Consider the following 24253-nt stretch of genomic DNA (forward strand, 5'->3'; position numbering starts at 1 on the left):
ATTAACAGTAAAAAGTGATTTTTAAAATTGTTTTTTTACTTAAATTTAGAAAGACCTAAGTATGGTAATTCTTTTTAATAATGTAATGCAAAGAATGAAAAGCCCATACACTGCATGCTGTGTATGTACCCACAGGATACTCAGGGTGGTGATTAAGAATCAACAAACACTATAAATGACTTTGCCATAGTCAGGGTTACTACTGCTGGAATGAAACAAAATGACCAAAGGCACCTTGGGGATAAAAGGTTTATTTGGCTTACACTTCCAGATCACAGTCCATCATTGACGGAGGTGTCACGGCAGGAACTCACACACGGCAGGAGCTGATACAGAGGCCAGGGAGGGGTGCTGCTTACTGGCTTGCTCAGCCTGCTTTCTTACAGAACCCAGGACCACCAGCCCAGGGTTGGCCACACCCACAATGGGCTGGACCTTCCCCCATTAATCACTTAATTAAGAAAATGCCTTAAAGCCAGACCTTATGGAGGCATTTTCTCGATTGAGGTTCTCTTCTCTTATGATTCTAGTTTGTGTCAAGTTGACATAAAACTAACCAACACAAACTTACAACACTGAAATTCATTATAACAACCGTTTAAATTACCCTCAACAATTTCCTTCTAGTGTCTATGATTATTATTGTGTGTATGATAGGGGAGAACGCACACCTGCCATATCCATGTGGAAGTTGCAAGACAGCTTTTTGGAATCTGTTCTTTCCTTCCACCTTTATCTGATGATCAAACCGAGGTAGTCAAACTTGTGGATCTGACAGCAAACACCTTTATCTGCTGAGTGACCTAACCTGCACAGCATTGTAGGATTTTTGACAATGTGTAACTGATGTATGTTAAGTTAGTTTTGCTAAAGAAAATATTAATATGCCAAAAGTTAAATATCTAACAAGCGTTTTCCCAAAGCACTAAAGTCATCTTCAGTATCTATAGCCTACTCTCTTTCGTGAAATCCTCATTCTTAATATTGTAAGCCACAAATTCAAGTCTTTAAGAAAAAAACCTGAATAGGGTAATAAAAGGACAAGTGGTGAGTGTGTGGGGGGGGATAAAGTATTTAAAGGAGTTCTCAAAATAGGTAAAGGAAAATGAAGTCCTAGCACTCTCAAGCTTGAGTGAAGTGTCTGGCACACTGCCGCAGTCACGAGGTGAGTGCGACGAGGGAATTCGCGTGGGCAATTACAAACCACGCTCCTACAGACAACCTAGAGACTGGGGCTGCAGCAATGCGGGAGAGCAAAGATTCACCCAAGAGAAGAGACCGGACTGGGCTTGGCCCTAGAAAAACGCAGGCTTTTTGCCTGTCAACCGAGCCAAGAGGTAGTATTTGCGAAAAGAGCAGTTACTGTTCTATCTTACAGTTCTGGAGATCAAAGTTACAGGTGTGACATAAAAAAGTAGAAAGCCCATGCTGACTGAGAACAATTAACATTTAAAAATAGCCTAGTAGCGTGGTGTGGTGGCTGAGGCAGGAGAATCGCTGCAAGTTCAAGGCCAGCGTGGGACACAGATGATAATGAGCAAATCCAGATAATGCTTGAGGCAAAATCAAGTAGGAAATGTAAGCCAGAGAGGAACAGGATACTTCAAACTCAGCTGCATCTGAGGAGCAGACCAGTACTGCCAACGGCTGCTCAGCCTTGACGGGCGTCAGCAGAGTCCCTCCCCCCAAACCAGGGCGCTGCGCATGCGCACATTCGCCCCGCCCCCTGGCCCCGGCTCCTCCTCTACCTTTGCTCTTCGTCCCCACCTACCCGCCAATCATCTTTCGCCCTCAGACATAGTCTGCGCAGGACCGCAGGCTGTGTCTCCCGAAGCTCCCTTCGGAGCCCCGCAGGTAGCGGGGTAAGGACTCGGACTGATGTGGCTTTGAAGCGGGGAGGGAGGGAGGCCAGCGACAGCCGAACTCCTGGCTGAGAGCCGCCGGCCGGCCAGCCGTGCACAGGCGCTCAAGGAGGAAGGCCGGTCCGTCGTAGCCAAAGAGCGTGGGTTCTGCGGGCTCAGGGTGACCCGGGCTCCAGCCGGGGACCCAGGCCTGTGCCCGCCTGAGGCGTAGGCGAGGCCTCCAGGTGGAAGCCGGGTTCAGGCTACTGAGAGAGCCTTGGGTTGGCGGGGCCCTGGGAGGAGCTCCACCCCAAGTTTTGGGCCAAGTTGCAGGCCCACCAGTTCACCCCTAGACCTGTAATCAGACTTTTGGCTAAGTAGACTCCCCGAGGTCCTTGAGGAGGTGCACGACACCACTGAAGAGCGTGGTGACTTTGCTAATTCATTCAAGAAGTCTACAGAATATGTGTGGGAACGGACTTGAGGAGTATAGGATAATGGTGAAAGGACACGGTCAGGCGGGAGTCCACCAGTATACGACTACTGGAGATTCCGGGTTTAATATAGAGCTCATAGTTTTTTTAAAAAGTGTCAAAAGTTTGGTTGGTTGGCTGGCTGGCTGCTGAAGCATTTATCTAATGATGGCCTACTGAAAAGGAACTGGAGATGCCTGAGCCCTTTTTGCTTAGTGTTGATGAAGGGATTTTAAGCTCGGGGAAACTGGAATGCTTGAGTGGGTGCACTGTGAAATACCTAGACCTCCATAATGGGAAGGCCCAAAAGACATGTTCTATCCTAATCCTATAGGATGCAAATGGTTTGAGAGGCAACCGCAGATTTGAAGAGCTTTGTCATAACACTTTTTCTTGTGCCAAATCTTAGGGTTGGAGACTGACACTCAACTGGATGAATTAAATTCTGGGTTTAATTGGACCCTGGAGTAGCACCAAGGCCTGTATATAGGTGAGACTGGGCCAGAAGTGCCTGTATCCTTGAAATGAAGTGTTTCCAACTGTAGTATTTTTTCCTGTGCCTTTAACGGTCAAGAACCAATTCTGATTTACATCTCCAGCAAGAGATATAAAAAAGGAAGCTAAAAAACTTGTCATCTATCGATTTATCTAATACTGTTTCCTCATTTTTCCCTTCTTGTTTACTTTTTACCTTACTCTAAGTGGGAAACCTAAAAGCAATGGGGGAAAATGTCTGGTCTGTGGGTGAGAGGGTGCATACTTTTAATTCCAGCGCTCCAGAGGCAAAAGTAGTAGGGTCTCTGAGTTGGATGCTAGCCTGGTCTACATAGTGAGCTCCAGGCCAGCCAACTCTACAGAGTGAGATCCTGTTTCCAAAAACAAAAAGATAAGGAAGAAATGCATGGTTTTATCACTACTTGAGAGAACAAATTTCTTCTAAAACCTCCCAAGATAGTTGCACTCTACTAAAGTGAGAGTAGTGTGAAGTGAACTTAGTTTAAATTACTTTCAAATACAAATTGTGCCAAGAGGCCAAAGCTCAATCTTGGGAGGCCTTTATTTGACAATTTCTGTACTTGTCAAAAATAATGGCCAGAGGCAGTTGGATCTGCATAGCAAGTTCCATAGAGCTACATAGACAGTTGCAGACCTCAAGAGAGGAAGGGGAAGGAATGGAACAGACGGTAATATCGGTATTAAGTAAATTCAAATATTCATTGATCCTGGTTTGTAAATGAATTCTTTCCTTCCACACCTGCCTTCTGTCCACATGGTAGACCACTTTCTTGGGACGAGTCTTTCCGGTGTCCTCCTGCGGCTGCATGTGCCGCCCCAGGAAGTCTCCCATTACTCTGCAGATCTGAATGGTTGCATTGGCTGTTTTGTTTTATGTTGTTTGCTTGTGTGTGTCCCACTTCTCTACCCCTTCTTCCTACACTGTAAGTTTAGTGAAAGTAACTGTCTTAACGCTTTTTTTAGTGCTTTGCCCTGGGCCTAACACAGTATTGAGTAAATATCTATTGGTAAACTGGTGAATTAAGGAATCAGAATGCAGCTGGGCGGTGGTGGCACACACCTTTAATCCCAGCACCCGGAAGGCAAAGACAGGCGGATCTCTGTGAGTTTGAGGCCAGCATGGTCTATAGAGCGACTTCCAGGACAGGCTCCAAAGCTACACAGAGAAACCCTCTCTCGAAAAAACCAAAAAAAAAAAAAAAAAAGGAATCAGAATGCTGATTAGACAGTGAGTGAGTTTCTTTTAGTCACTCTGCAGCATGCCTGAGGTTTTCTCTGAATGGATGGGGAATATTGACAGTTTCCTGAGAATTGGTCTGAAGACAACTCTGTGGCTGATGTAGCTACGCTCAGCTTTTGGAGCTAGTTTCATTAGCATAGGACAGCACCCATCCCATGTTCTGGAACAGTGTGCCTTTGATCCTCTGTGTCTCGGTCTGCAGCTGTGGAGGAGACAGTCCCTTGCTGCTGACTGTACAGACTGAGTTCTTTCAGAGATTTTACTCAGTTGAAGCTGAGATCTTGATTTACATTGCAGAAAAAGAATTTTAGGATAAGACAGTATGAAGACAGATTAGAGGTGTTTTTGTTGTTTTGCTTTGTTTTTGTTTTTCAAGACAGGGTTTCTCTGTGTAGCTTTGCGCCTTTCCTGGGACTCACTTGGTATACCAGGCTGGCCTTGAACTCACAGAGATCCGCCTGCCTCTGCCTCCCGAGTGCTGGGATTAAAGGCGTGTGCCACCACCGCCCGCAGGTTAGAGTTTATTAAGAAAAGGTTTTCATATAGATTTAAAAGTGTAACAGAATGCCGGCAGTGGTGGTGCACACCTTTAATCCCAGCACTCGGGAGACAGAGTCAGGCGAATCTCTGTGTGCTCGAGGCCAGCCTGGGCTACCAAGTGAGTCCCAGGAAAGGTGCAAAGCTACACAGAGAAACTTATTTCTCCCTACAAAGGTAATAATAATAGGAAGATCATATTATATATCAAATATGAATGAGTATGGCCTAGGTAGATGGATTCATTGTTTTCCCTGAATAATATATTCTAATGTAGAAGCAGTTACATGAGCTTTTAGTCACAGAACAAAAGAAAGTCATAAATAGCTGGTGGCACTATCTGAGAAGGTTATGGGATCTTTAGGAGGTGATGCCTTGTTGGAAGAAGTACATCACGAGCAGCAGCCATGAGGTCCACCCCACTTCCGGTTTCTGATTCCTCCTGCCACCATGCCTTCCCTTCCTGGTGCCATGTCTAACCAGCTGATGGACCAGACCCCTCCTGGAACTAAGCCAAAACAAACTTTCTCCTTTATGTTGCTTTTGTCAGGGAGTTTCATCACAGCAACAGAAAAATAACTAAGACACCTCACACGCGTAGTTTATACATATTTGATTAAGTTAATACTTAGGCACTTCACTTTGAGGATAGTAACATAATGGTAATATATCAAACTTAATCTCAAATTTCACCTGTTCGGTTCTTCTGTTTGCTTGTTAGGCAATTAATGGATGCTTGGAAGTTGGCGTGCATATTCAGAAATGTTTTGCCACCTGAAGCCTTTGAAGAGGTAAGCTCTCTGGCCCACTCTTTGTTTAGGGGAAGATCTTTTATGTATTGAGCTAATTTCAACTTGTTTTTAGATCCCAAAACTGTTTCATTTTATGGTTTTAGGCAGAAACAACAACAACAAAAAAGAAGAGAATTCATATGAGCAGCCAAATTTTCTAAGGCTCCATTCAAAGCAGGAGATAACAGATCCTAACAGAATAGTTCTATATGAAAGATTAAGAGGAAAAGGCAGATGAAACCACCCCCGGCACAGTATTATATTCCCTAAATATAGAGCACATAGTTTGATGTTTTAGAGTTTAAAAGAGAATGACTATAATAAGAATACAAATTGCTCCTGGTGCATAGTAGATATGCAGCAATTCTATAAATAAGTACAATTTGGACAGGTGGAAGTTTGTGGCACAGTGGAAGTGTGGGGGCTTAGAAATGAGGTAAAAAGAGAAGAATAAGGAATATCACTGGGGCTTGGCTGAGGGGTCTATGGAAGACTTTAGACAAAGTCTCATAGCCCAGGCTAGCCTCAAATTCATTATGTAGCCATGGCTAATTCTTGATTTCCTGATCCTCCCTTTTCCACCCCACTGGAATTACAGACTTCTGCTACCACACTCAACTTAGTTTCTATAAGGAGTATTTGAGAGTGAGTTGTAAGGATTGATTAAGAAATAATTACTGATGCTTTTAAATATAACACTCAAACTAATCTTACCATGTAGAAAGCTATCATGTGGAAGCTGTCAGAAGTGTTTGTGTAAGGAGTTCAGTGGCATGCAGCATGGATTGGGAAAAGTTGACTAGTGAGGAGGCTGTGCAAGCTGTCTCAGTGATGGCAGTCTGGTAGCAGAGGAAGTCTGGAATCTATCATTTTAACAGTACAAAACATTTCCAAAGACTCAACATACCTGGTAGGTTGCAAAGCGTGCCCAATTGTTATTATTATTATTTTTAGAATAATTAGAATGGAAAATGTAAATTGCAATATTCAAAAATTATAAATTATAAAGGAATTATAAATCATTTCCTTTGAGCTGGAAAATGTATTATTTTCATTGAGTAAAATAAAAAGTACTTTAAGAACATTCTAGACAGTTTGGGACACAATTGAAGAATGAGAATGTCAAGTTGTCTGCTTAGAATGTGTTTCCACTCTGGTAATGAGTGGACAAACTAAAGGACATCTTCCTCTCTGTACTGAGATCCTCAGGATATTCTCCATTACACAAGAGTACACACTTTGGTGTATTTGGTGTAAATTAAGGAAAACAAAACAGAACTTCAAGGAGAAAAATGTCATGGAGTGAAGCCAGCTCCATGAAGGGGAAATTATCACTTACTGCTGCTCATTCTGCATTAGAGGAACTTAAAACCACTATTTAGAACCAGACAAACTGTCGCAAATCAGTTTCTGTATTGTTGCTGTGGGTTTTCTCTGCTAGGTACTTTTAGGTTGGCTGTCAGCTGCATGGTAGATGCATGCTTGTCCCAGAGAATAATCCCTGTGTCTGACAGGTTCTGCCTGAAGAAGATCCTCCCTCATTGGCTTCACTGCTCTCGAGCTCTATCAGGAGCAGAAGCCATCAATGCCTTGAGGCCTTTCTACTTCGCAGTTCATCCCGATTTCTTTGGACAGCACCCCAGGGAAAGGGTAAACACTTATTTTCTAACTTGATGTCTATATGTCTAGTTGATTTACCTTTGAGCCAATATAATGCAGAAAGTTCTGTAACTTTGGATTATTCTATCATGGTAATGCTTGACATAGAAGCAATACTAACTTGAAAAATAATAAAGTTTCAAATTAATAAATTTAGTAAATATTTGTAATGTTAGAAATTGAAACCATTGTTTATTCAAAGCTGTAATTATATAAACAATAAAGTTGCCACATAAATTCAAGAGTATCCTAATTATGTTTTCTGTACTAGTTTTTGGAGTAAAATGGAAGGCTTGAAAGAAAAAGGAGTCTTTCTTCTAAGGGTGCCCTAGGCAGGTGTTGTACAGTGCCTGGAGACATCCCTGCATGCTGTGTGCTGCCTGCTTTGTGCCCAGGGAGTACAAACTAACAGAAGTCCTGGGGCAAACTCAGAACCATCAGTATTTTTTAACATTAGATAATATTACAGAGCTAAGCATTAGAGTTATCTCATTGGTTCCTTTGTTTTCATTAACATTGGTCCCTGATTTAACCTGAAATAATAAACCCTGGGCACCAGGCTCAAGTAAACATCCCTGCTTGGTAGCACACCTTGAACATTGCTGCACATCACTACTGGGGATGAAGATCTGGCTGTGAATCTGCACTGTGGAGCAACCAAGAGCATGCCCTCTGCTCTGTGCACCTGTCCACTGCCAGCCCTTCTACTTTCGTAAGCCTTGCCTGAGCATGACAGCCTTTCTGAGTTCTGTGAATCCTAGCAGGCCACTGAACCTGTGTAGTTTTGGGGACTCTTACTCACCCAGTGTTCCAAGTCTGACCATCTGTGTTTTCGTGTACTCTTTCAGCTGGTGTGCTCTGACTGAGCACATTCTCTTTGCCAAGGCTTTGTGCTCACCGCGCTCTCAGCTTGGACTGTCCTTGTAGATATCCTAGAGATGGCTTACCTCTGCCTTCCAGTGAGCCTCTCCCAGGCTACCTTCCTTTCCACTGTTCCCTCTTCATACCTACCAGTATTTTCTCTGTTTCTGTTTTCCTTCCCATGTGCCCTATCTTACTTATTAGGTTTATTGTTTGTCTCCTGCCATCAGTGAAATGCAGGCTCCATGAAGGCTTCTAACTCAGCTGACCATACCAACTCAGCCTAGGCTCTTCCCTGGCTCACCAAAAACTCGCCCCTCTGCTGAGGACAGACTCAAACTCCAAATGCTTGTAGCATCCTGCTCCAAATGCAGGATTTTACACTGGCACCCACTGGTGTGGTTTTTTTTTTTTCCTTTTAATACTTAGATTACAAAATTCACAGCTAAATACAAAGTTCATTTGAAAATCTCATTGTGGTCCCTATTTCCATTACCCCATTCCTATTCACTTCCTATAGATCTTTGTTTTTATTGACTTCTGAGTTACCCTTCCATTGTTTCTTTTAACAAAAATGAAAACATCAAAAGTAACTTTGAAGATTTCAGGGTTTTTTTGTTTGTTTTTTTTTTTTTGTTTTTTTTTTTTTTTTTTTTTTTTTTTTTTTGGTTTTTCGAGACAGGGTTTCTCTGTGTAGCTTTGCGCCTTTCCTGGAACTCACTTGGTAGCCCAGGCTGGCCTCGAACTTCACAAAGATCCGCCTGCCTCTGCCTCCCGAGTGCTGGGATTAAAGGCGTGCGCCACCACCGCCCGGCTGAAGATTTCAGTTTTATTTTGCGTAGAGTTTGGTTTTGATTTTGAAGGTTTTGAGGGTGTCACTATGTGGCTCAGGCTACACTCAAACTCAAGACTTCCTTCTGCCATAGCTTCCCAAATAAAGGGATTTTGGGTTTGTGCCACCAAGATCTCGTCCATTTGCTTTGTTTTTTGAAAGTGTCTCACTGTGTAACTCAAGTTGACCTCAAACTTGATTGCCTTGCCTCAGACTCCCAAGGGTTGGAATTAGAGGTGAGGGTAATTTAGATGTGATATCTATCACTCCATAGATGATCTAGCTGGTTAGGCAGGGGTCCTCTTTCCTTCCACTCCACTTTGTGTACCTCCCTCCAAAAGCTTGGTACTTGGTTTAAAAGGACAACTTTTCTCTGATCCGGGTGGACTCTACGGTCAAGGGTATCCCAGTGGCTGTGTTCCCTACCGGAACCTCCAAACAAGCCCTCATGGTCCAACTGCTGGTATTTTAGGAGTGCACCCCTGCACACAGCAAGATTTAACGCATGGGTAGGAACGTACCCAACTTGCTTAGGGATTCTCCTGACCAAGCATGTCATATAATAAGTTCTAGAAACAAATATGCAAAATGATTTCTACTCTCAAGACATTGTGTTTAGAAAGAGAGATTTAAATAATCAAAAGCAGTTGTTATTGCCAAGTATGCACACCTTTAATCCCAGCAGGGCCAGGCAGACAAGGTCAGCCTAGTCGACAAGAGATTTCCAGGCCACCCAGGGTTTCATAGTGAGACCTGTCTCAAAAACAACAAAAAACAAACAAAACACCAGCAGTTGTTATTAATCCAGGTTTAGAAATGTGCATCTTTACAGTACTTTGGAGACTCAGGCAGATCAGTCAAATTCAACTTCAAGGCCATCCTAGGCTTAATAGACTTAAAAACTATAATAATAAGGCCAGTGAGATGGCTCTGCCAAGGAAAGGCGTTTACTCCCAAGGTGGTCAACCTGAGTTCAGTCCCTAGAATCCACATGATTGGGAAGAAAGAATGGATTCCCAGAAATTGTTCTCTGACCTCCACACATATGCTGCTGTAACATGCACACTTGCACATACACAAACAAAAATTTTTTTAAATATAATAAAAGAAGCAGTCATTGTTCATGCCATTCTGTTACCAACAGCATTTCTTCTTTCTTAACAATTTTCCTTAAAGTCCCTCCATGTCTGTTCATCTATATTCTCTCTATCACGCTTCTCTTCTGGGGACTGTGTAATACTCCAGTAATCAAGAAGTTGCCATTGTCATATACATCAAAGAGCACATTATATCCCTCTACTATAAAATTAGCTATATTTTTCTCCTATTTGGTTATTTGTCTTATGAATTTGCTTACTACATATATATAAAGTTTTTCTATTTTTTTATAAAAATATACCTCAGTGGTCTATTATGGAGATACTATTAGAGATAATAAATCCAATTCTATAATTATTAATTTGGGAGAGTAGTCATAGCTAAGTTGCTCTATTCCTAAGTGATGAAGGAATCCAATCACCTTTTATCCTGATACTTAAATGGTAATATGTTGTATCTCACCGTCCACAGTGTGATGTGGAGCTAACCCTTTTTTACCGAACAGCTAGGAAATCCCAACATTTCTGTGTGTGTCTGTGTGTCTGTGTGTGTGTCTCTGTGTGTGTGTGTGTCTCTGTGTGTGTGTCTGTGTTGGGGGGAAGGAGTGCAGGTGCCCATGGAGGCCAGAAAAGGGCACTGGATCCCGTGGAGCTGGAGTTATAGGAAGTCGTGAGCTTCCCTGTGGGTGCTAAGAACTGAATCCAGGTCCTCTGCAAGAGCAGTCAGTGCCCTGAACTATGCCAGCCATCCTTCCAGTTCTCAACCTTTTTCTTGTTTTTGTTTTTGGCAAGGTCTCACTGTAGAGACTAGCCTAGAACTCATTATGTAGATCACTTTGTAGGCTGGCCTTGAACTCAAAAACTCTTCACTGCTTCTGCCTCCAAGTGCTGGAATTAAAGAAATGTGCCACTATGCCAGGTTATCCCAACATTTTAAATAGTAGATTATTTAATATCTTCAATATACTTGAAGACCACAAATAATTTCTTTCTTTATTCACATGTAAATGCCCTTAATTTTTCCCCTAGGAAATCAATGAAAATTCTCTTAAGAGATTAAGTGTCTACTTAGAAAATCTCCAGAAACCAGGCTTCAAGTCTCTGAAACCAACTCAGCTTACATTTTATATAAGAGAAAAAGCAGCCCAGAACTCTTCTGAAGGCCAGGAGCCTGTCAGTACTTCAGGTACGTTTTATTTATATTGTGTCCCTTACCAGCTTTGTGTGAAATGTTCATTAATTCTGACATTGCCAGAATACCTTTGGATTAAAGCCTTGATTGATGAAAAATATCATATAATTGCTTTCCTAGAATTAGATTCTGTTCCTAGCTACATATGCTTAACCATTTTTTTTTCCTGAAGTATTCCAGCCAAGTGTTAGGATTCATGCCTTTAATCTCAGTACGTGAGAGGGAGCGGCAGGTGGATCTCTGTGAGTTTGAGGCCAGCCTGGTTTACGTAGTGAGTTCCAGGAAAGCCATGATGGTGTATAGCCAAACTATATAGTGGCACCCCATATCAAAACAACAGAAACCCTGAAGTATTCCTATTTATGGCCTTCCAAATTCAGTGTTGGGCTGAGTGTTAGACATGCCTGTTACTATTTTGAAATCTACAGTATTCCTTCTCTTACTGTTCCTGTGAGGGTAGAAATGCTTAACTATTTGTGACCTAGTGATACCTGCCCTACATTCAAAGACTACAGAGATAGAGTAAGGTCTTGAACTCAAGTCTCTAAACTTCTACCAGATGCTGTTTCTACACAGCCTTCATTCTAAGCACCTGCTTTCACTGATTGCATCAGGAAGTAGTAAGGTTGACAAATAGACCTCTAGTTATGGGTGCATACCTATAGCCCTAGTCCTTGGAAGCTGATGCAAGAAGACTGAGTTTGCAGCCAGCCTGGATAGTCAAAGCAAGATCCTAGCTTAAAAACAGACAAAAAAAAATTGTGAAGGGCTGAATATGTTAGCACTCAGGAGGCTAAGGCAGGGGAATTACTACCAGTTGGAGGCTAGGCTAGGCTACATAACAAGACTCTGCCTTAAAAAAATAAATAAATAAAATTAAAAGCCTGCCCTGTCCCTTCTTGAAATATCTGTCCTTTTGCTTATCTTTGAGGAAATTACTTTATTTTTAAAAGACTTTTAAATAATTTAAAGATTCACTGATTTTAGTAGGTCTTTGAGACATAGAAAATACTTACAATTCTGCCTGTGATTCCTGACTCTATCTTTGATTATTAAAATGAGAGTTGCAACATTGTGTAGAAAACCCTTGATAGTCCCTCAGAACCTCAGATGGAAAGGAAGGGCTCCATCTCAAAATCAGGAGAGATTCCATGATCAGGAAGGTGGTTTTCCCAGGGTGAGGCTCATCTGTTGCCTTCTGAGTGTGTTGACCCTGTGATTTCCTCAAATTCAAGAAAATCAACTCCATAATTTGTGGTAATGGGGGGGGGGCTGCATTCGAGCTCTCCCCTTAATGAATAAAAAAAAAATTAAAGGAAAAAAAAATGAAAACTTCTCTCTTCATGTTAAAGATGGCTTGCCATCCAGCCTAAGGACTAGCATTTGATAATGTATTTTTTCTTGTCCTTTATTCTCCCATGATTGGTAATGGAGGTCAAAAGTCACAGATTCTTTTTCTCTGCAGTTTCTCCCATCTGACTCTGGATTTTATTCAAAATAGCCAGGAACAGTAGTGCCAGGATCCCAGTGTGGGGAGCCTGAGAAAGGAGGGTTATGGGTTCCAAACCAGCCTAGGTTACAGAGAGTGTTAATATGTAAAGCATTTTTATACACCAAAAGAAATCAGAATATCTCCCTTACAAAATAGTCTACAGCTCAAATAACAATTAAAAAAAAAAAGCAAACTGAAATGATCAGGTGCTGCTCTGCTTACTGCTGACCTTGTTACACTGATGATGTCTGCACACAGTACAGTGCTCCTGCCAGCAGGCATGGGGCCCACACCTCCCATCCCACACTAGGAGGCAGAGGCAGGAGGATCTCTGTGAGTTTGAGGACAGCCTGGTCTACAACTTGAGTTCCAGGACAGCCAGGACTGTCACACAGATTTCCATTTTAGCTTATCTATTCATTGATTACCGCATCTATGACACAGGCTGCTGTCCAGTACGATAGGACATGTCCTTTAGATCATTAGGATTCCTTTTGAGATCTGACACCCTCTTCTGGCCTCTCTGTGCACCAGGCACACATATGGTGCACTTATATCATACATACATACATGCACACACACACCCATAACACACACACACGCACACACACGCACGCACACACGCACACACGCACACACGCACATGTAAAATAAATTTTTAAAAAAATTTAAAGGTGAGTTTCTGTGACCATCAACACTAGGTAGACATAGCCTGGGCCTTCCCCTAGCATGCACTGCCAATGCAGGTGTCCCTATGTGACCTTCTGTCTGCTAGAAGATTTGTGATGGACATGGGAGCACTTCCCTCTCTTTAGTGAAAAGATTCATGGGCAGCACCGGAAAGAGTCTCCATCCCCATCTCAGCTAGGGTGAGTGTACTCACTGGTGCCAAACTAGAAAGGAATCCATGAAGATGAAAATGCTGCTATAGAAGTGGTTTTCCATTTGCTGGGGTGAATTTTAATGGATAATAAAATATTTTTAAAGATTTTAATTTGTTAATTGTGTCATGAAAAATGATTCTAAGGTAAAACAAGTAATCATCTGTATTAATTGTTTGGGGAATTATATTCTCTAGGATTTCGGGCAGTCAGATTTACTTTGCACACCAGCGATCTGCTAAGCACAGTATTGTATATTCTCAACTCCTGCAGTTTGTCTGTTGAACACATCCAAAGCTTGAACACTAATGTGCATTCCCAGCCTCTCAAGGAAGCTATAGGGATACCTGACAGACCCATCAAATGGCATAGGTCCTATTATTCCTTTACTGGGTTCAAGGACCCTGACGAAGACCTTGAACATGTCTCAAGAGTGGAAACAACCCTAATGTAAGTAAAAAGTTTTATTTAAAAAGCCTCATATAGTTCATGTTTAAATGTAGTTCTGATTTTCTAGGAAAAGAAATTTTAGTAATATATTTGATACAGAAGCCATGAGAAAAGGTATTTTATGTTTCTTGCTTAAAGTTGCAAAAATACTTCCATTTTTTGTTATTGTTTAATTCCATACATGCAAAAGATATGTTTTTTGTTCTGTTTTTTTTTTTAATAATTTATTTAACTTTATTTAATGTGCATTAGTGTGAAGGTGTCAGATCCCCTGGGACTGGAGTTACAGGCAGTTGTGAGTTGCCATGCTGGGAATTGAACCCAGGTCCTCTGGAAGAGCAGTCAGTACTCTTAACCTCTGAGCCATCTCTCCAGTCCCAAGATACAAGTTTTTTTTTAATCAATTCTTTACACATTGGGCATTTCCAGTCTATTTGGAGGGTTCAAAGGTGATTCATACTTACAGAAAAACACAGCAATTGTGGTGACACATGGCTGTAATCTCAGCCTTTGGAAGGCAGTCAGGAAGAAAAGATCAAGGCAGGCCAGTCTGGGATGCATAATGAATCCCTGTCTCAAAATAAACAGATAGATAGATAGATAGATAGATAGATAGATAGATAGATAGATAGATAGATAGATAGATAGAAAGAAAGAAAGAAAAAAAAGAAAAAAGAAATCATAAAATATCATCTTCAATAAATGACTGTAAAAGAATTTTTTAAATTCTAAAAGCTGGATATGAGTAGGATGTATAGTGCTTTCCTTTAATCTCAGCATTTGGGAAACAGAGGCAGGAGAATCTCTGTGAGTTCAAGGCCAGCCAGGGCTACATAATGAGACCCTGTCTCTCTCTTTCCTTTTTTCTCTCTCTCTCTCTCTGTATATATGTATGAAATATTTGGCATACTTAATTTAGTAAGCTGCCATTAATGTTTTGATAACTTATGGTTTTGTACTTGTTTTTTCATTGGGACAGAGGTTCATAATGTAATGTTAAATATAAAAAGCTGGTTATAAAACACTATGTACAATATGAGCCCATTTTGTAAAGTAAAAAGACAAATGTTATTCATCAATATATTATCATTGGTTATTTTAACATAGCAGTTTGGTACTTTTGGTTTTGTTTGTTTGTTTGTTTTCTTTTTTGTGTTTTGTTTTGTTTTTGTTTTTTCAAGACAGGATTTCTCTGTGTAACTTTGGAGCCTTCCTGGAACTCACTCTGTAGACCAGGCTGGCCTTGAACTCACAAAGATCTTCCTGCCTCTGTAGGCATGTGCCATCACTGTCTAGCTGTTTGTTTGTGTTTCTAGACAGGCTACACTCTGTAGCCATGGCTGGCCTAGAACTCACTATGTAGACCAGCCTGGCTTCAAAGTCATAAAGATCTGTCTGCCTCTAACTTCTAGTGGTTAAATTCAAGGCATCTGCCACTCAGTTAATCCTAATGCTTTTTTTTTTAAATAGATTCCTTAAAGGAAGTCCCATTCCGTTTCAGTGATTGTATTCAAAGAAGCCAGTAACTGACCATAACCTAAGACATTTGACCCTCGGCCGGTCAAAGTACAGCTTTAATACGCAGCTGAATCTCTAGGATAGATTCTTGCCGCCCGCCACAGCAGTTGTCATCTGGCGACATCCCCCACAGGTTCAGAGGAAGGTAGCAGAAAGGGAGACGAGTGTGCGGCTGAGGCAGGAGTCTAGCTGTGATACTTGTCTGTGTTCATGACTGATAGTCAAACAGTATGCTCCATTGTCTAGATTCCTTTCTGGAAACAAGATTTGGGAGTAATGATTTAATGGTGGAGCAGAAGGGATGAGGCAGCAGGAAGTGAGGGTAGACGTGAAGGGCAGTGATACAGGGTGGGAATTGGCGCATACAGGTGCTAGCTTAGCAATCCAGAAGGGACAGTGGACACAGACAGCTGTGCGTGTGCACTCAGCACAAGGGTTCAGCTGGCCAGAAGTCTGCATACACCTTAAGAGGATGCTGTTTGCTTACCTTGACCTCTGTCAAGGCCAACACGGTGCTGGGAGTACCTGGCCTAAAGGATATGGAAAAATTAGATTGTTTAATTCAAGACAAAAGCAAAAGTGACGATGTTGGCCCTTACTCAAGCTAGGGGCTTACGGATAAAGTACTAAAGATTTCAGACCTAGGCCGAGTGAACATTCGTTGTTTAAAGATTGTCCCAGGGACCCTGAACTAAGTTAGTTAGGTGACAAAATAATGACTGGAACTAGAAAAAGATAATTCAGCAATGTTCTCCAAGGTTTCTTATGTAAACTGGTTTTTCATAATCTCTTCATCTAAATATTCAACAAAATCCCTTCTTTAATCTGATAGACTTTGTTTTATTGCATTGTCCTAGATAGTGAGTTCTCAAGAATAGGGAATGTGCCCATCGCCGATGAGCACTAACCTGCACTTGTGTTCACCCAATACCCAATACCTTTAATGACGTGAATTTTAAAACTATGGAATAAATATGGAGATGGGAGGTGTGGCTCAGTGGAAGAACACTAGGAAAACAAAGTAAATCTTGGTTGGAATACATACAATGTGGTGGGCTAAATGGTCAGCCTAGCAAACTGAGAGTGTCACGTGGAAATGTAGTCAGTGCAGTCTGCCGTGACTTAGCAGTGAAAGGGCTATCATGAGTTTAGAGTACTCTAATTAACTTCCTTAGCATTTACTAAAAACATCTGTTGGGTTTTGCAAGAATACACTACCTCAGAATATGCCTGTGTCTAGATGAACCACTCTGCTGTGGATTCTTTTTTTTTTTTTTTTTTCTTTTCTTCAAGACAGGGTTTCTCTGTGTAGCTTTGTACCTTTCCTGGAACACACTCTGTAGCCCAGTTAGCCTCAAACTCACAGAGATCCGCCTGGCTCTGCCTCCCAAGTGCTGGGATTAAAGGCGTGCACCACCCGGTGCTGCTGTGGATTCTTGACTTCTTCAAAGCATGCTTTGTTTTCCATTCAGACTCTTGTGGCTTACTCTGTACCTTAAGGAAGAGAGCAGCTTTGTAAACTACTGTTTCAGGAATTAAAGTCAGGGAAAATTGATCACTATTAATCAGTCCAGTTGTCAGTAGCTATTTGTCGTGACGTGGTAGTGAGCCTGTCATTAGACTCTTTCTTAGCTTCATGGATGAAATTAATAATGACATAGCATTGTGGTAGGTAGTTAACATTATACAAAGGAAAGGCCTTTACATGGTTAGAACATTGATATCTCAGGGACTTACATGAACCCATTATTATGCTTTATGGAGTTTGAGTGTAGCTTTAAGCAAGAGTAATTTTATGACAGAGGGTCCAGGCCAGGAAACATGAGAGAAGACAACACTGCAAAAAAGGAACCCTGAAAGTGACTGCAGTGTAGACTGAGTGTCCTCAAGCTGACACTAGATTTATGATACCTGTACTTTTGCTTTTGTTTTGTTTTTGAGACAGGGTCTCACTGGTTAACCTGGGCTAGACTAGAACTCTCTGTGCATTTCAAGCTGGCCTTGCACTTCCAGAGATCCAACTGCCTTGCCCTCCAGAAATTAAAAATGTGCCAATATGCACAGCCTGCAACCAGTATTTTTTTTTTTTTGAGACAGGGTTTCTCTGTGTAGCCCTGGCTGTTCTAGAACTCACTCTGTAGACCAGGCTGGCCTTGAACTCACCGAGATCTTCCTGCCTCTGCCTCCCGAGTGCTGGGATTAAAGGCTTATGCTAGTATGCCTGATTTGGGAACCTAGTCTTAAAAGGGGGTGTGAGCAGAATTAATTGATATGCCAAGTAATGAATCAAAAAATAATGAGCACATTTACGTAGCCGTAAGGACCCAATTTCTCATTTTGCCATGCAAAACCCTTCGTGGTCTTTCCCCTCTTCCCTTTCATTGTGCCTCAGGTCCTCCCCTCTGCAGAACCATCTGTTTGGACATCTGGTTCACCTGTAGATCCATATGCCCTTGCATGATGGGCACACCCTCCCTTCTTACCCACATGCCTCAGATTCAGGTCCACACGCCCATTGTATAGGACCTTCCAGCTGAAATTAATTCCTGAGCCCTCTTTGTTTCTGATACTCTGTTCTCCTTTTAGGTAAGTCTTCTTTTACAATGAAGACGTTATCTTCCCTGTGTTCCCAGCACAACTCCATACTGGTTATTTGGGATAAATGTTTGTTTGATAAACTCATAATGACTTCATTGTTTTGCAAGTTGTAAACTTGATACATCTTAATGCTTCAGCTCACTCTAAAATGGTTGATTGAATCATCTTCTGTCTAAAGGCTTTGTCAGGCACATTTGAGCTCTCTTTAGCATGGCTTTTATTGCATGGTATCATGGATGTATCCCACAATTTCTCAGGCATCCCCATGAGGAGCTGCATGAGTGCTCTATTTACTCTTTAAATTGTTTCTCCCACCAGGCAGTGGTGGCGCACCGCCTTTAATCCCAGCACTCGGGAGGCAGAGCCAGGCGGATCTCTGAGTTCGAGGCCAGCCTGGTCTACAGAGCGAGATCCAGGACAGGCATCAAAACTACACAGAGAAACCCTGTGTGTGTGGGGGGGGTTGTTTCTCTTCTCTCCTGGAGCTTTCTTTTGCACAGGCATGCCAGAGGCCCACCTACTCCCACATCTGCTACGTTTCCCTTGGCTCAGTCACCTTCTCATTCTGTGTGAACACACTCACACACACACACACACTGCATATCCTACTTTTTCATCCCTCCACCCCCCAGACTCCACCCAGGTATCTTATTTCTCTAGACTTCCTTTGGAGAGTCAAAGACTGCAGGCAGTAACAAGCATGCCTGTGTCTGACTGGTTTTAGGACAGCAGGAGACATCATCCAGGGAGGCAGTACTGTGCTCTGGATGCTCCTTCTGAGAGCCACCCTGCTCTAATCCTCAAACCATTCTTTAATTGAGGAAATACTTGAAAGAAGCTGCCATAATTGTAACATGACCCAGCAAGGGTAGGCAGCCTCTTGAAGTATTGTTAGAAGTGAAGATCTGGGGCTGGAGAGATGGCTCAGTGGTTAAGAGCATTGGCTGTTCTTCTGGAGGTCCTGAGTTCAATTCCCAGCAACCACATGGTGCTCACCATCTGTATGAGATTGTGCCTCTTCTGGCCTGCAGGGATACGTGCTGGCAGCATACTGTATGCTTAATAAATAAATAAATCTTTAAAAAAAAAAAAAAGTGAAGATCTTGGAGGCTGGAGAGATGGTTCAGCAGTTAAGAACATAGCTGCTCTTCCAGAGGACCCATGTTCAATTCCCAGCACCCATATAGCAGCTCACAACTGTCTGTAACTCCAGGTCCAGGGGATCTGACATCTTCACACCAATGCACATAAAATAAAGTTAAATGAATTATTTAGAAGTAGTAGTAGTAGTAGAAGTAGTAAGGGCCTGACTGAAAACTCAGGTTAACAGTGGAGTGGTTTAAGGTGTGTGTTTAGGACTGTTGGACTGTTGGTGGTTAGTTCTATTTTTGTTTGCTGTCCTAGGGATGGAGCTAGGGCCTAACTTGCTCTAGGCATGTGCTGCTGGCCTCCATCTCCAGCCACCTGTGTGCTGTACTGGAAGGAAGGTAAAGAGTTTATCTCTGGTTTTGGTCTAGGTCCTGGCTAGGTAGCAATGGGAAAATTGCTGTTAAAAAGCTGAAGAACAGTTTGCCACTTAGGAAGGAGCTGGATCGTCTGAAGAATGAACTATCTGAGCTTCTGCAACTTTCAGATATCAGGTAATAAACTATCCAGTTGTCTAAGTTACTGTCCTATTTCTGTAAAGAGATACCATGACCAAGACAATTTACAAAAGAAAACATCTAATTGGGAGCTTACTTAAAGTTTAGAGAGTGAGTCCATGACCATCATGGTGGGGAGCGTGACACAAACAGGCTTGGTGCTGGAGCAGTAGCTGAGAGCTTAGATGTTGAGACAACCATGAGGCAGAGAGGGGTGCTCACTAGGAATGTCCTGGGCTTTTTAAACCTCAGAGCCTATCCCCAGTGGCACACCACCTCCAACAAGGCCATACCTCCCAATCTTTCTCAAATAATTCCACCAACTAGTGAACAACCATTCAAACATATGAGCCTATAGAGGCCTTTCTCATTCAGACCTTCACACTAGTACACACATTCAAATATGCAGGAATGAATGTAGATCAGTTAATAAAGTGCTTACTTAGTACACACTGGGCCCTGGGTTCCACAAAAACTGGGTATGGTGGTGCACACCTATAAATCATATCATTAAAGAGGCAGAGACAGAATTATCAGAAGACGAAAGTCTTCTTTGGCTATATAACAAGTTTCAGACTAACCTGGACCTAATGAGAACCTTGTCTCAAAAAATGTTTTTAATTAAAAAAAAAAAAAAAAAAACAACAGTAAGTAAAGTAAATTACAGGAATTACTTATTATTAACACTTTCTGGTAGGTCAGTATTTGGCTCTTTAACTTCTCTGATAAGCAATAATCTTCAATTGTCATTTTATGGATATAGTCAATTCATCTGTATGAACAATGTGATAAGTTTTTGTTTAAAACACAGAAGATTTGAGTTCTGATATTTTGGGTATAATAGTTAACTTTCTTATTACATTTATTTATGTGTGTGTGTGTGTGTGTGTGTGTGTGTGTGTGTGTGTGTGTGTGTACACGTGCCATGGCACATGTATGGAGACCAGAGGACAACCTGTAAAATCAGTTCCCTTCTTCCTCCATGTGTATATGTGTGCCTGCATAATGCTGAGGACTGAGCCTAGATACTTGCTCAAAGTACATGCTCTAGCATCAAACCCTACAGCAAGCCCCATCCTTTTATTTTAAGATAGAAACAATATATTTGCTTTTTTAAATCTTTACATACATTGACATCGTCTTAGTCACTATTTTATTGCTGTGAAGAGACACCACGGCCAACGCAACTCTTTTTTCTTCTAAGACAAGGTTTCTCTGTGTAGCCCTGGCCTGGAACTCACTCAATAGATCAGGCTGGCCTCAAACTCAGAGATCTGCCTGCCTCTGCCTCCCAAGTGCTACGGTATAAGCCCCCTACGCACAGAGACACACACATACACACAGACACAGCAATAAGAATAATAGAAATGATTTTTCAAAAATTTAAGAGAGACAATAACCATCTTAGAAACATAAGATCATTTGAAACATGATGTCTGTCTGCTTCAGGAAGAGGCCGTTGACCTTCTCAAGAATCAGGCAGTTGGGGTGAGAGCCTGTTCATCCTCCACGGTGCTGCTGTTAATGTAGCTGTATCTGTTGGCCTAGGTGGCAGAGGGGCTGGGGTGTTGCCCATCGCTGCAGCCAGCTGCACAGTCTTAGCCGCCTAGCACAGCAGAATTTGGAGCCACTTCAGAATGCAAAAGGTAACCATTGTCCACTCTCTTTTTTGTTTGTTTATTTGTTTGTTTGTTGTTTTTTATCAAGACAAGGTTTCTCTGTATAGTCTTGGCTGTCCTGAAACTCACTCTGTAGACTCAGAACTTCCTGCCTCTGTCTCCCAAGTGCTGGATTAAAGGCATGTGCTACTGCTGCCTGGCTGTCCACTCTCTTTCAGAACATCTGTAGTACACATCTATAATTTGTAGCACAAAAGTAAGAGACTTTATCAGATTTAGATATTTAAATCTGTGGATGGGGTAGCACACCTTTAATCCCAGCACTCAGGAGGCAGAGGCAGGCAGATCTCTGTAAGTTTGAGGACAGCCAGGGCTACACAGAGAAACCCTATCTCAGAAAAAAAAAGTAAAATAAAATAAATGTTTAAATCTGTTCCTTTGAATAAAGCAGAAACATAATACAAGCTTCTAGGATCTACTAGATTTAATCCTGAGTGTATACACTAAGTTTAAGTAATTATTTGCATAGTGTTATAAGGATGAATCCTCTGGGCCATGACCACAGGTTTGTGTTTTATCATCAGGATGCACCATCGTATTCACAGACCGCTCCGGTATGAGTGCACTGGGCCATGTGATGCTGGGAACCATGGACGTCCACCATCACTGGACAAGAGTAAGGATAAGCCCAAAGCAAGCAGACCTTTCTCACTCGCCTCCACACACTTTCATTTCAAACAACACTGTTACATCAGCAAACTGCAACATTGGAAAGCATAGCTCCAGTTTTCCAGTCCAATAAGACCACATAACTAGTACTTCAAAGTGAAGATAGCTTTCTTTTACATTTATCTATTTTGTGTGTATGTCTGCATGTGTGTGCATAGAAGTCAGAGGACAAACTGTAGTTGTTCTTTTTCTACCTGGGTCCAGGTATTGAGTTCAGACCATCACACTTGAGCAAGTGCTTTTGCTCAGGCATCTGTCTCACAAGCCTGTAGCCAGAAGGTTTTTCTGGTGCCACCGAGCCCTGCAGTCATGAAGCTGCTTATAAAATAATCACTCAGAGGCTTAACATTATTCACAAACTGTATAGCCTATGGCAGGCTTCTTGCTAGCTAACTCTTTCATCTTAAATTAATCCATTTCTTTTAATCTGTTTTGCTACATGACCGTGGCATTATCAGTCTGCTGGCATCTTGCTTCTCCTTCAGCAGCGGCTGGCGTCTCTCTCTCTCTCTCTTCTCCTTTCTTCTCTCCATATATCTGCTTGGATTTTCCACCTGTCTCTAAGCTGCCTTGCCATAGGCCAGTGCAGCTTTATTTATCAACCAGTCAGAGCAATACATATTCACAGCATACAGAAAGACATCCCATAGCACTTCCCACTTTCTGTCTAATCAAAAAGGAAGGTTTTAACTTTAACATAGTAAAATTATATATAATAGAACAGTTATCAAGCAGGAGTTATAATTAAAATATCTAGTCTATTTGTATTTGGGAAAATTAAAATATTCTGTCATCTACCCTATATTTGTGAGTCTAAAGTTTCATATCTAATTTATCTTTTATCATAACCAAGGAAAATTATAACTATCTAGTCTTCAACTATATCAAAGACCCCAGGAGGATATTTTACCTATGTAAGCAGGAAGTGCTTTGTAAGCAACTTTCAAAATCTGGAAATGACAGACAGCTAGCTGGCTGCCTGGACAGTCACCCAAAGTTCCTCTACAGTGTTGGGCATTCATCTTCAGCCTATAGGCCTAGAGTCTCTCAGTCACTTCTCCCTGTGTCCTGCAGGATGTTTGGCAGTCTCCTCTGTGAAACAGGAACCTGAAGGACCATCTCACCTTGTTTTGGCAAAATTCAGTGGTCATTTTCCTATGGTCCTGTATGTCTAGTTTATACAACATTTTGTCAAGCAGTCCAGGCAAGAACAGTTTCTTGTCCAAATGGCTAACTTTTGCCATAAGGAACGCAACTCCATATAGAGTTTCTTCAATGCCCATCATCATCTTTGAAGTAAATTGGTGCTGCCAGGAGCAGATGTGTCTCACTGTCCAGAAAGTCTAAGGTCTTAAAATATTTTAAATGCTATATTCTGTAGATCTTTGAAGTGTTTGAAGATTACCTACCTAATTGAAATACACCTTTATATACCTAAAAATCTTAACTAGCATGACTATAAGTTTGATTATCCTAAATGACTATCAATCTGTAATTCTAATTATATACTACAATTTTAAATGAGCTGCATAAACATAATACCTTAAACAAGAGTAGAAATATACATACATATAACAAAATTAACTTTAAAATTGTAATAAACTAAAATCTATAGTAATGTAAAACATTTTAAACAAGTTGTTGCTCTTTAAAAGTAGACTCAATAATCTACCCTTTTATCCTATCATATCTATACTATCCCCTTTCCTTTTTTAGAAAGAGATTGCATTTATTAACCCCTTTAAAATAAAAATAAACATTTATAAACAATATTTTGAGAATTTGGGCATAGCTTCTCATACTACTTCCTGCTGATTGGGGGTGCTGGCAATCTTAGGGGATCCTGAGAAAATTCGAGATAATGGTCAAGTCCTGGAAAGACTAAGGCCCATGTGTTAGTTTTAAATGCAGACAAATAAAGCTGGTGTGAACATTTTTTATTGTTAAATTTTATTTTTAGATTTATTTATTTTATATGTAAGTATTTTGTCTGCATGTATGTATGTCTATGTATCATGTGGGAGCCTAGTTCCTGAGGAGGTCAGAATAGGACATAAGATCCCCTAAAGCTGGAGTTACAGTTGTGAACCACCATATGAGTGCTGGAAATTCAACCCAACTCCTTTGCACTAAGCTGTCTCTCCAGCCCCTGATGTGAACATTTTTGTTTAGTTTGGTTTGGTTGTTTGTTTTGTTGTTGTTGTTGTTGTTTTTCTACAAAGATTCTCATGATGTAGCACTGGCTGACTAGAACTCACTATATAAATCAAACTAGACTGAAACT

General features: G+C 41.4%; 1 protein-coding gene and 1 non-coding gene across 3 annotated transcripts in view; both read left to right on the top strand.

Moving 5' to 3' along the window:
- Positions 1 to 1735: 1735 nt before the first annotated feature.
- Positions 1736 to 24253, top strand: part of Tcaim (T cell activation inhibitor, mitochondrial) — a 29572-nt gene continuing 7054 nt past the window's right edge. The window contains exons 1-9 of one of the 2 annotated variants that reach the window (XM_028890466.2): positions 1736 to 1862; positions 2724 to 2804; positions 5329 to 5398; positions 6913 to 7048; positions 10877 to 11033; positions 13610 to 13862; positions 19496 to 19618; positions 21170 to 21267; positions 21825 to 21916. In XM_028890466.2, the coding sequence (XP_028746299.1) occupies positions 5340 to 5398; positions 6913 to 7048; positions 10877 to 11033; positions 13610 to 13862; positions 19496 to 19618; positions 21170 to 21267; positions 21825 to 21916 (918 nt within the window). In that variant the 5' untranslated portion in view covers positions 1736 to 1862; positions 2724 to 2804; positions 5329 to 5339. The remainder of the gene's footprint in view (positions 1863 to 2723; positions 2805 to 5328; positions 5399 to 6912; positions 7049 to 10876; positions 11034 to 13609; positions 13863 to 19495; positions 19619 to 21169; positions 21268 to 21824; positions 21917 to 24253) is intronic. The other variant, XM_028890467.2, reaches the window with a different exon arrangement.
- LOC114707693 lies at positions 12173 to 12332 on the top strand. The gene has a single exon (XR_003736690.1). It is a non-coding gene; the product is annotated as a U1 spliceosomal RNA (small nuclear RNA).

This window comes from Peromyscus leucopus, chromosome 7 (assembly GCF_004664715.2).
Source record: "Peromyscus leucopus breed LL Stock chromosome 7, UCI_PerLeu_2.1, whole genome shotgun sequence".
Classification (NCBI taxonomy): domain Eukaryota; kingdom Metazoa; phylum Chordata; class Mammalia; order Rodentia; family Cricetidae; genus Peromyscus; species Peromyscus leucopus.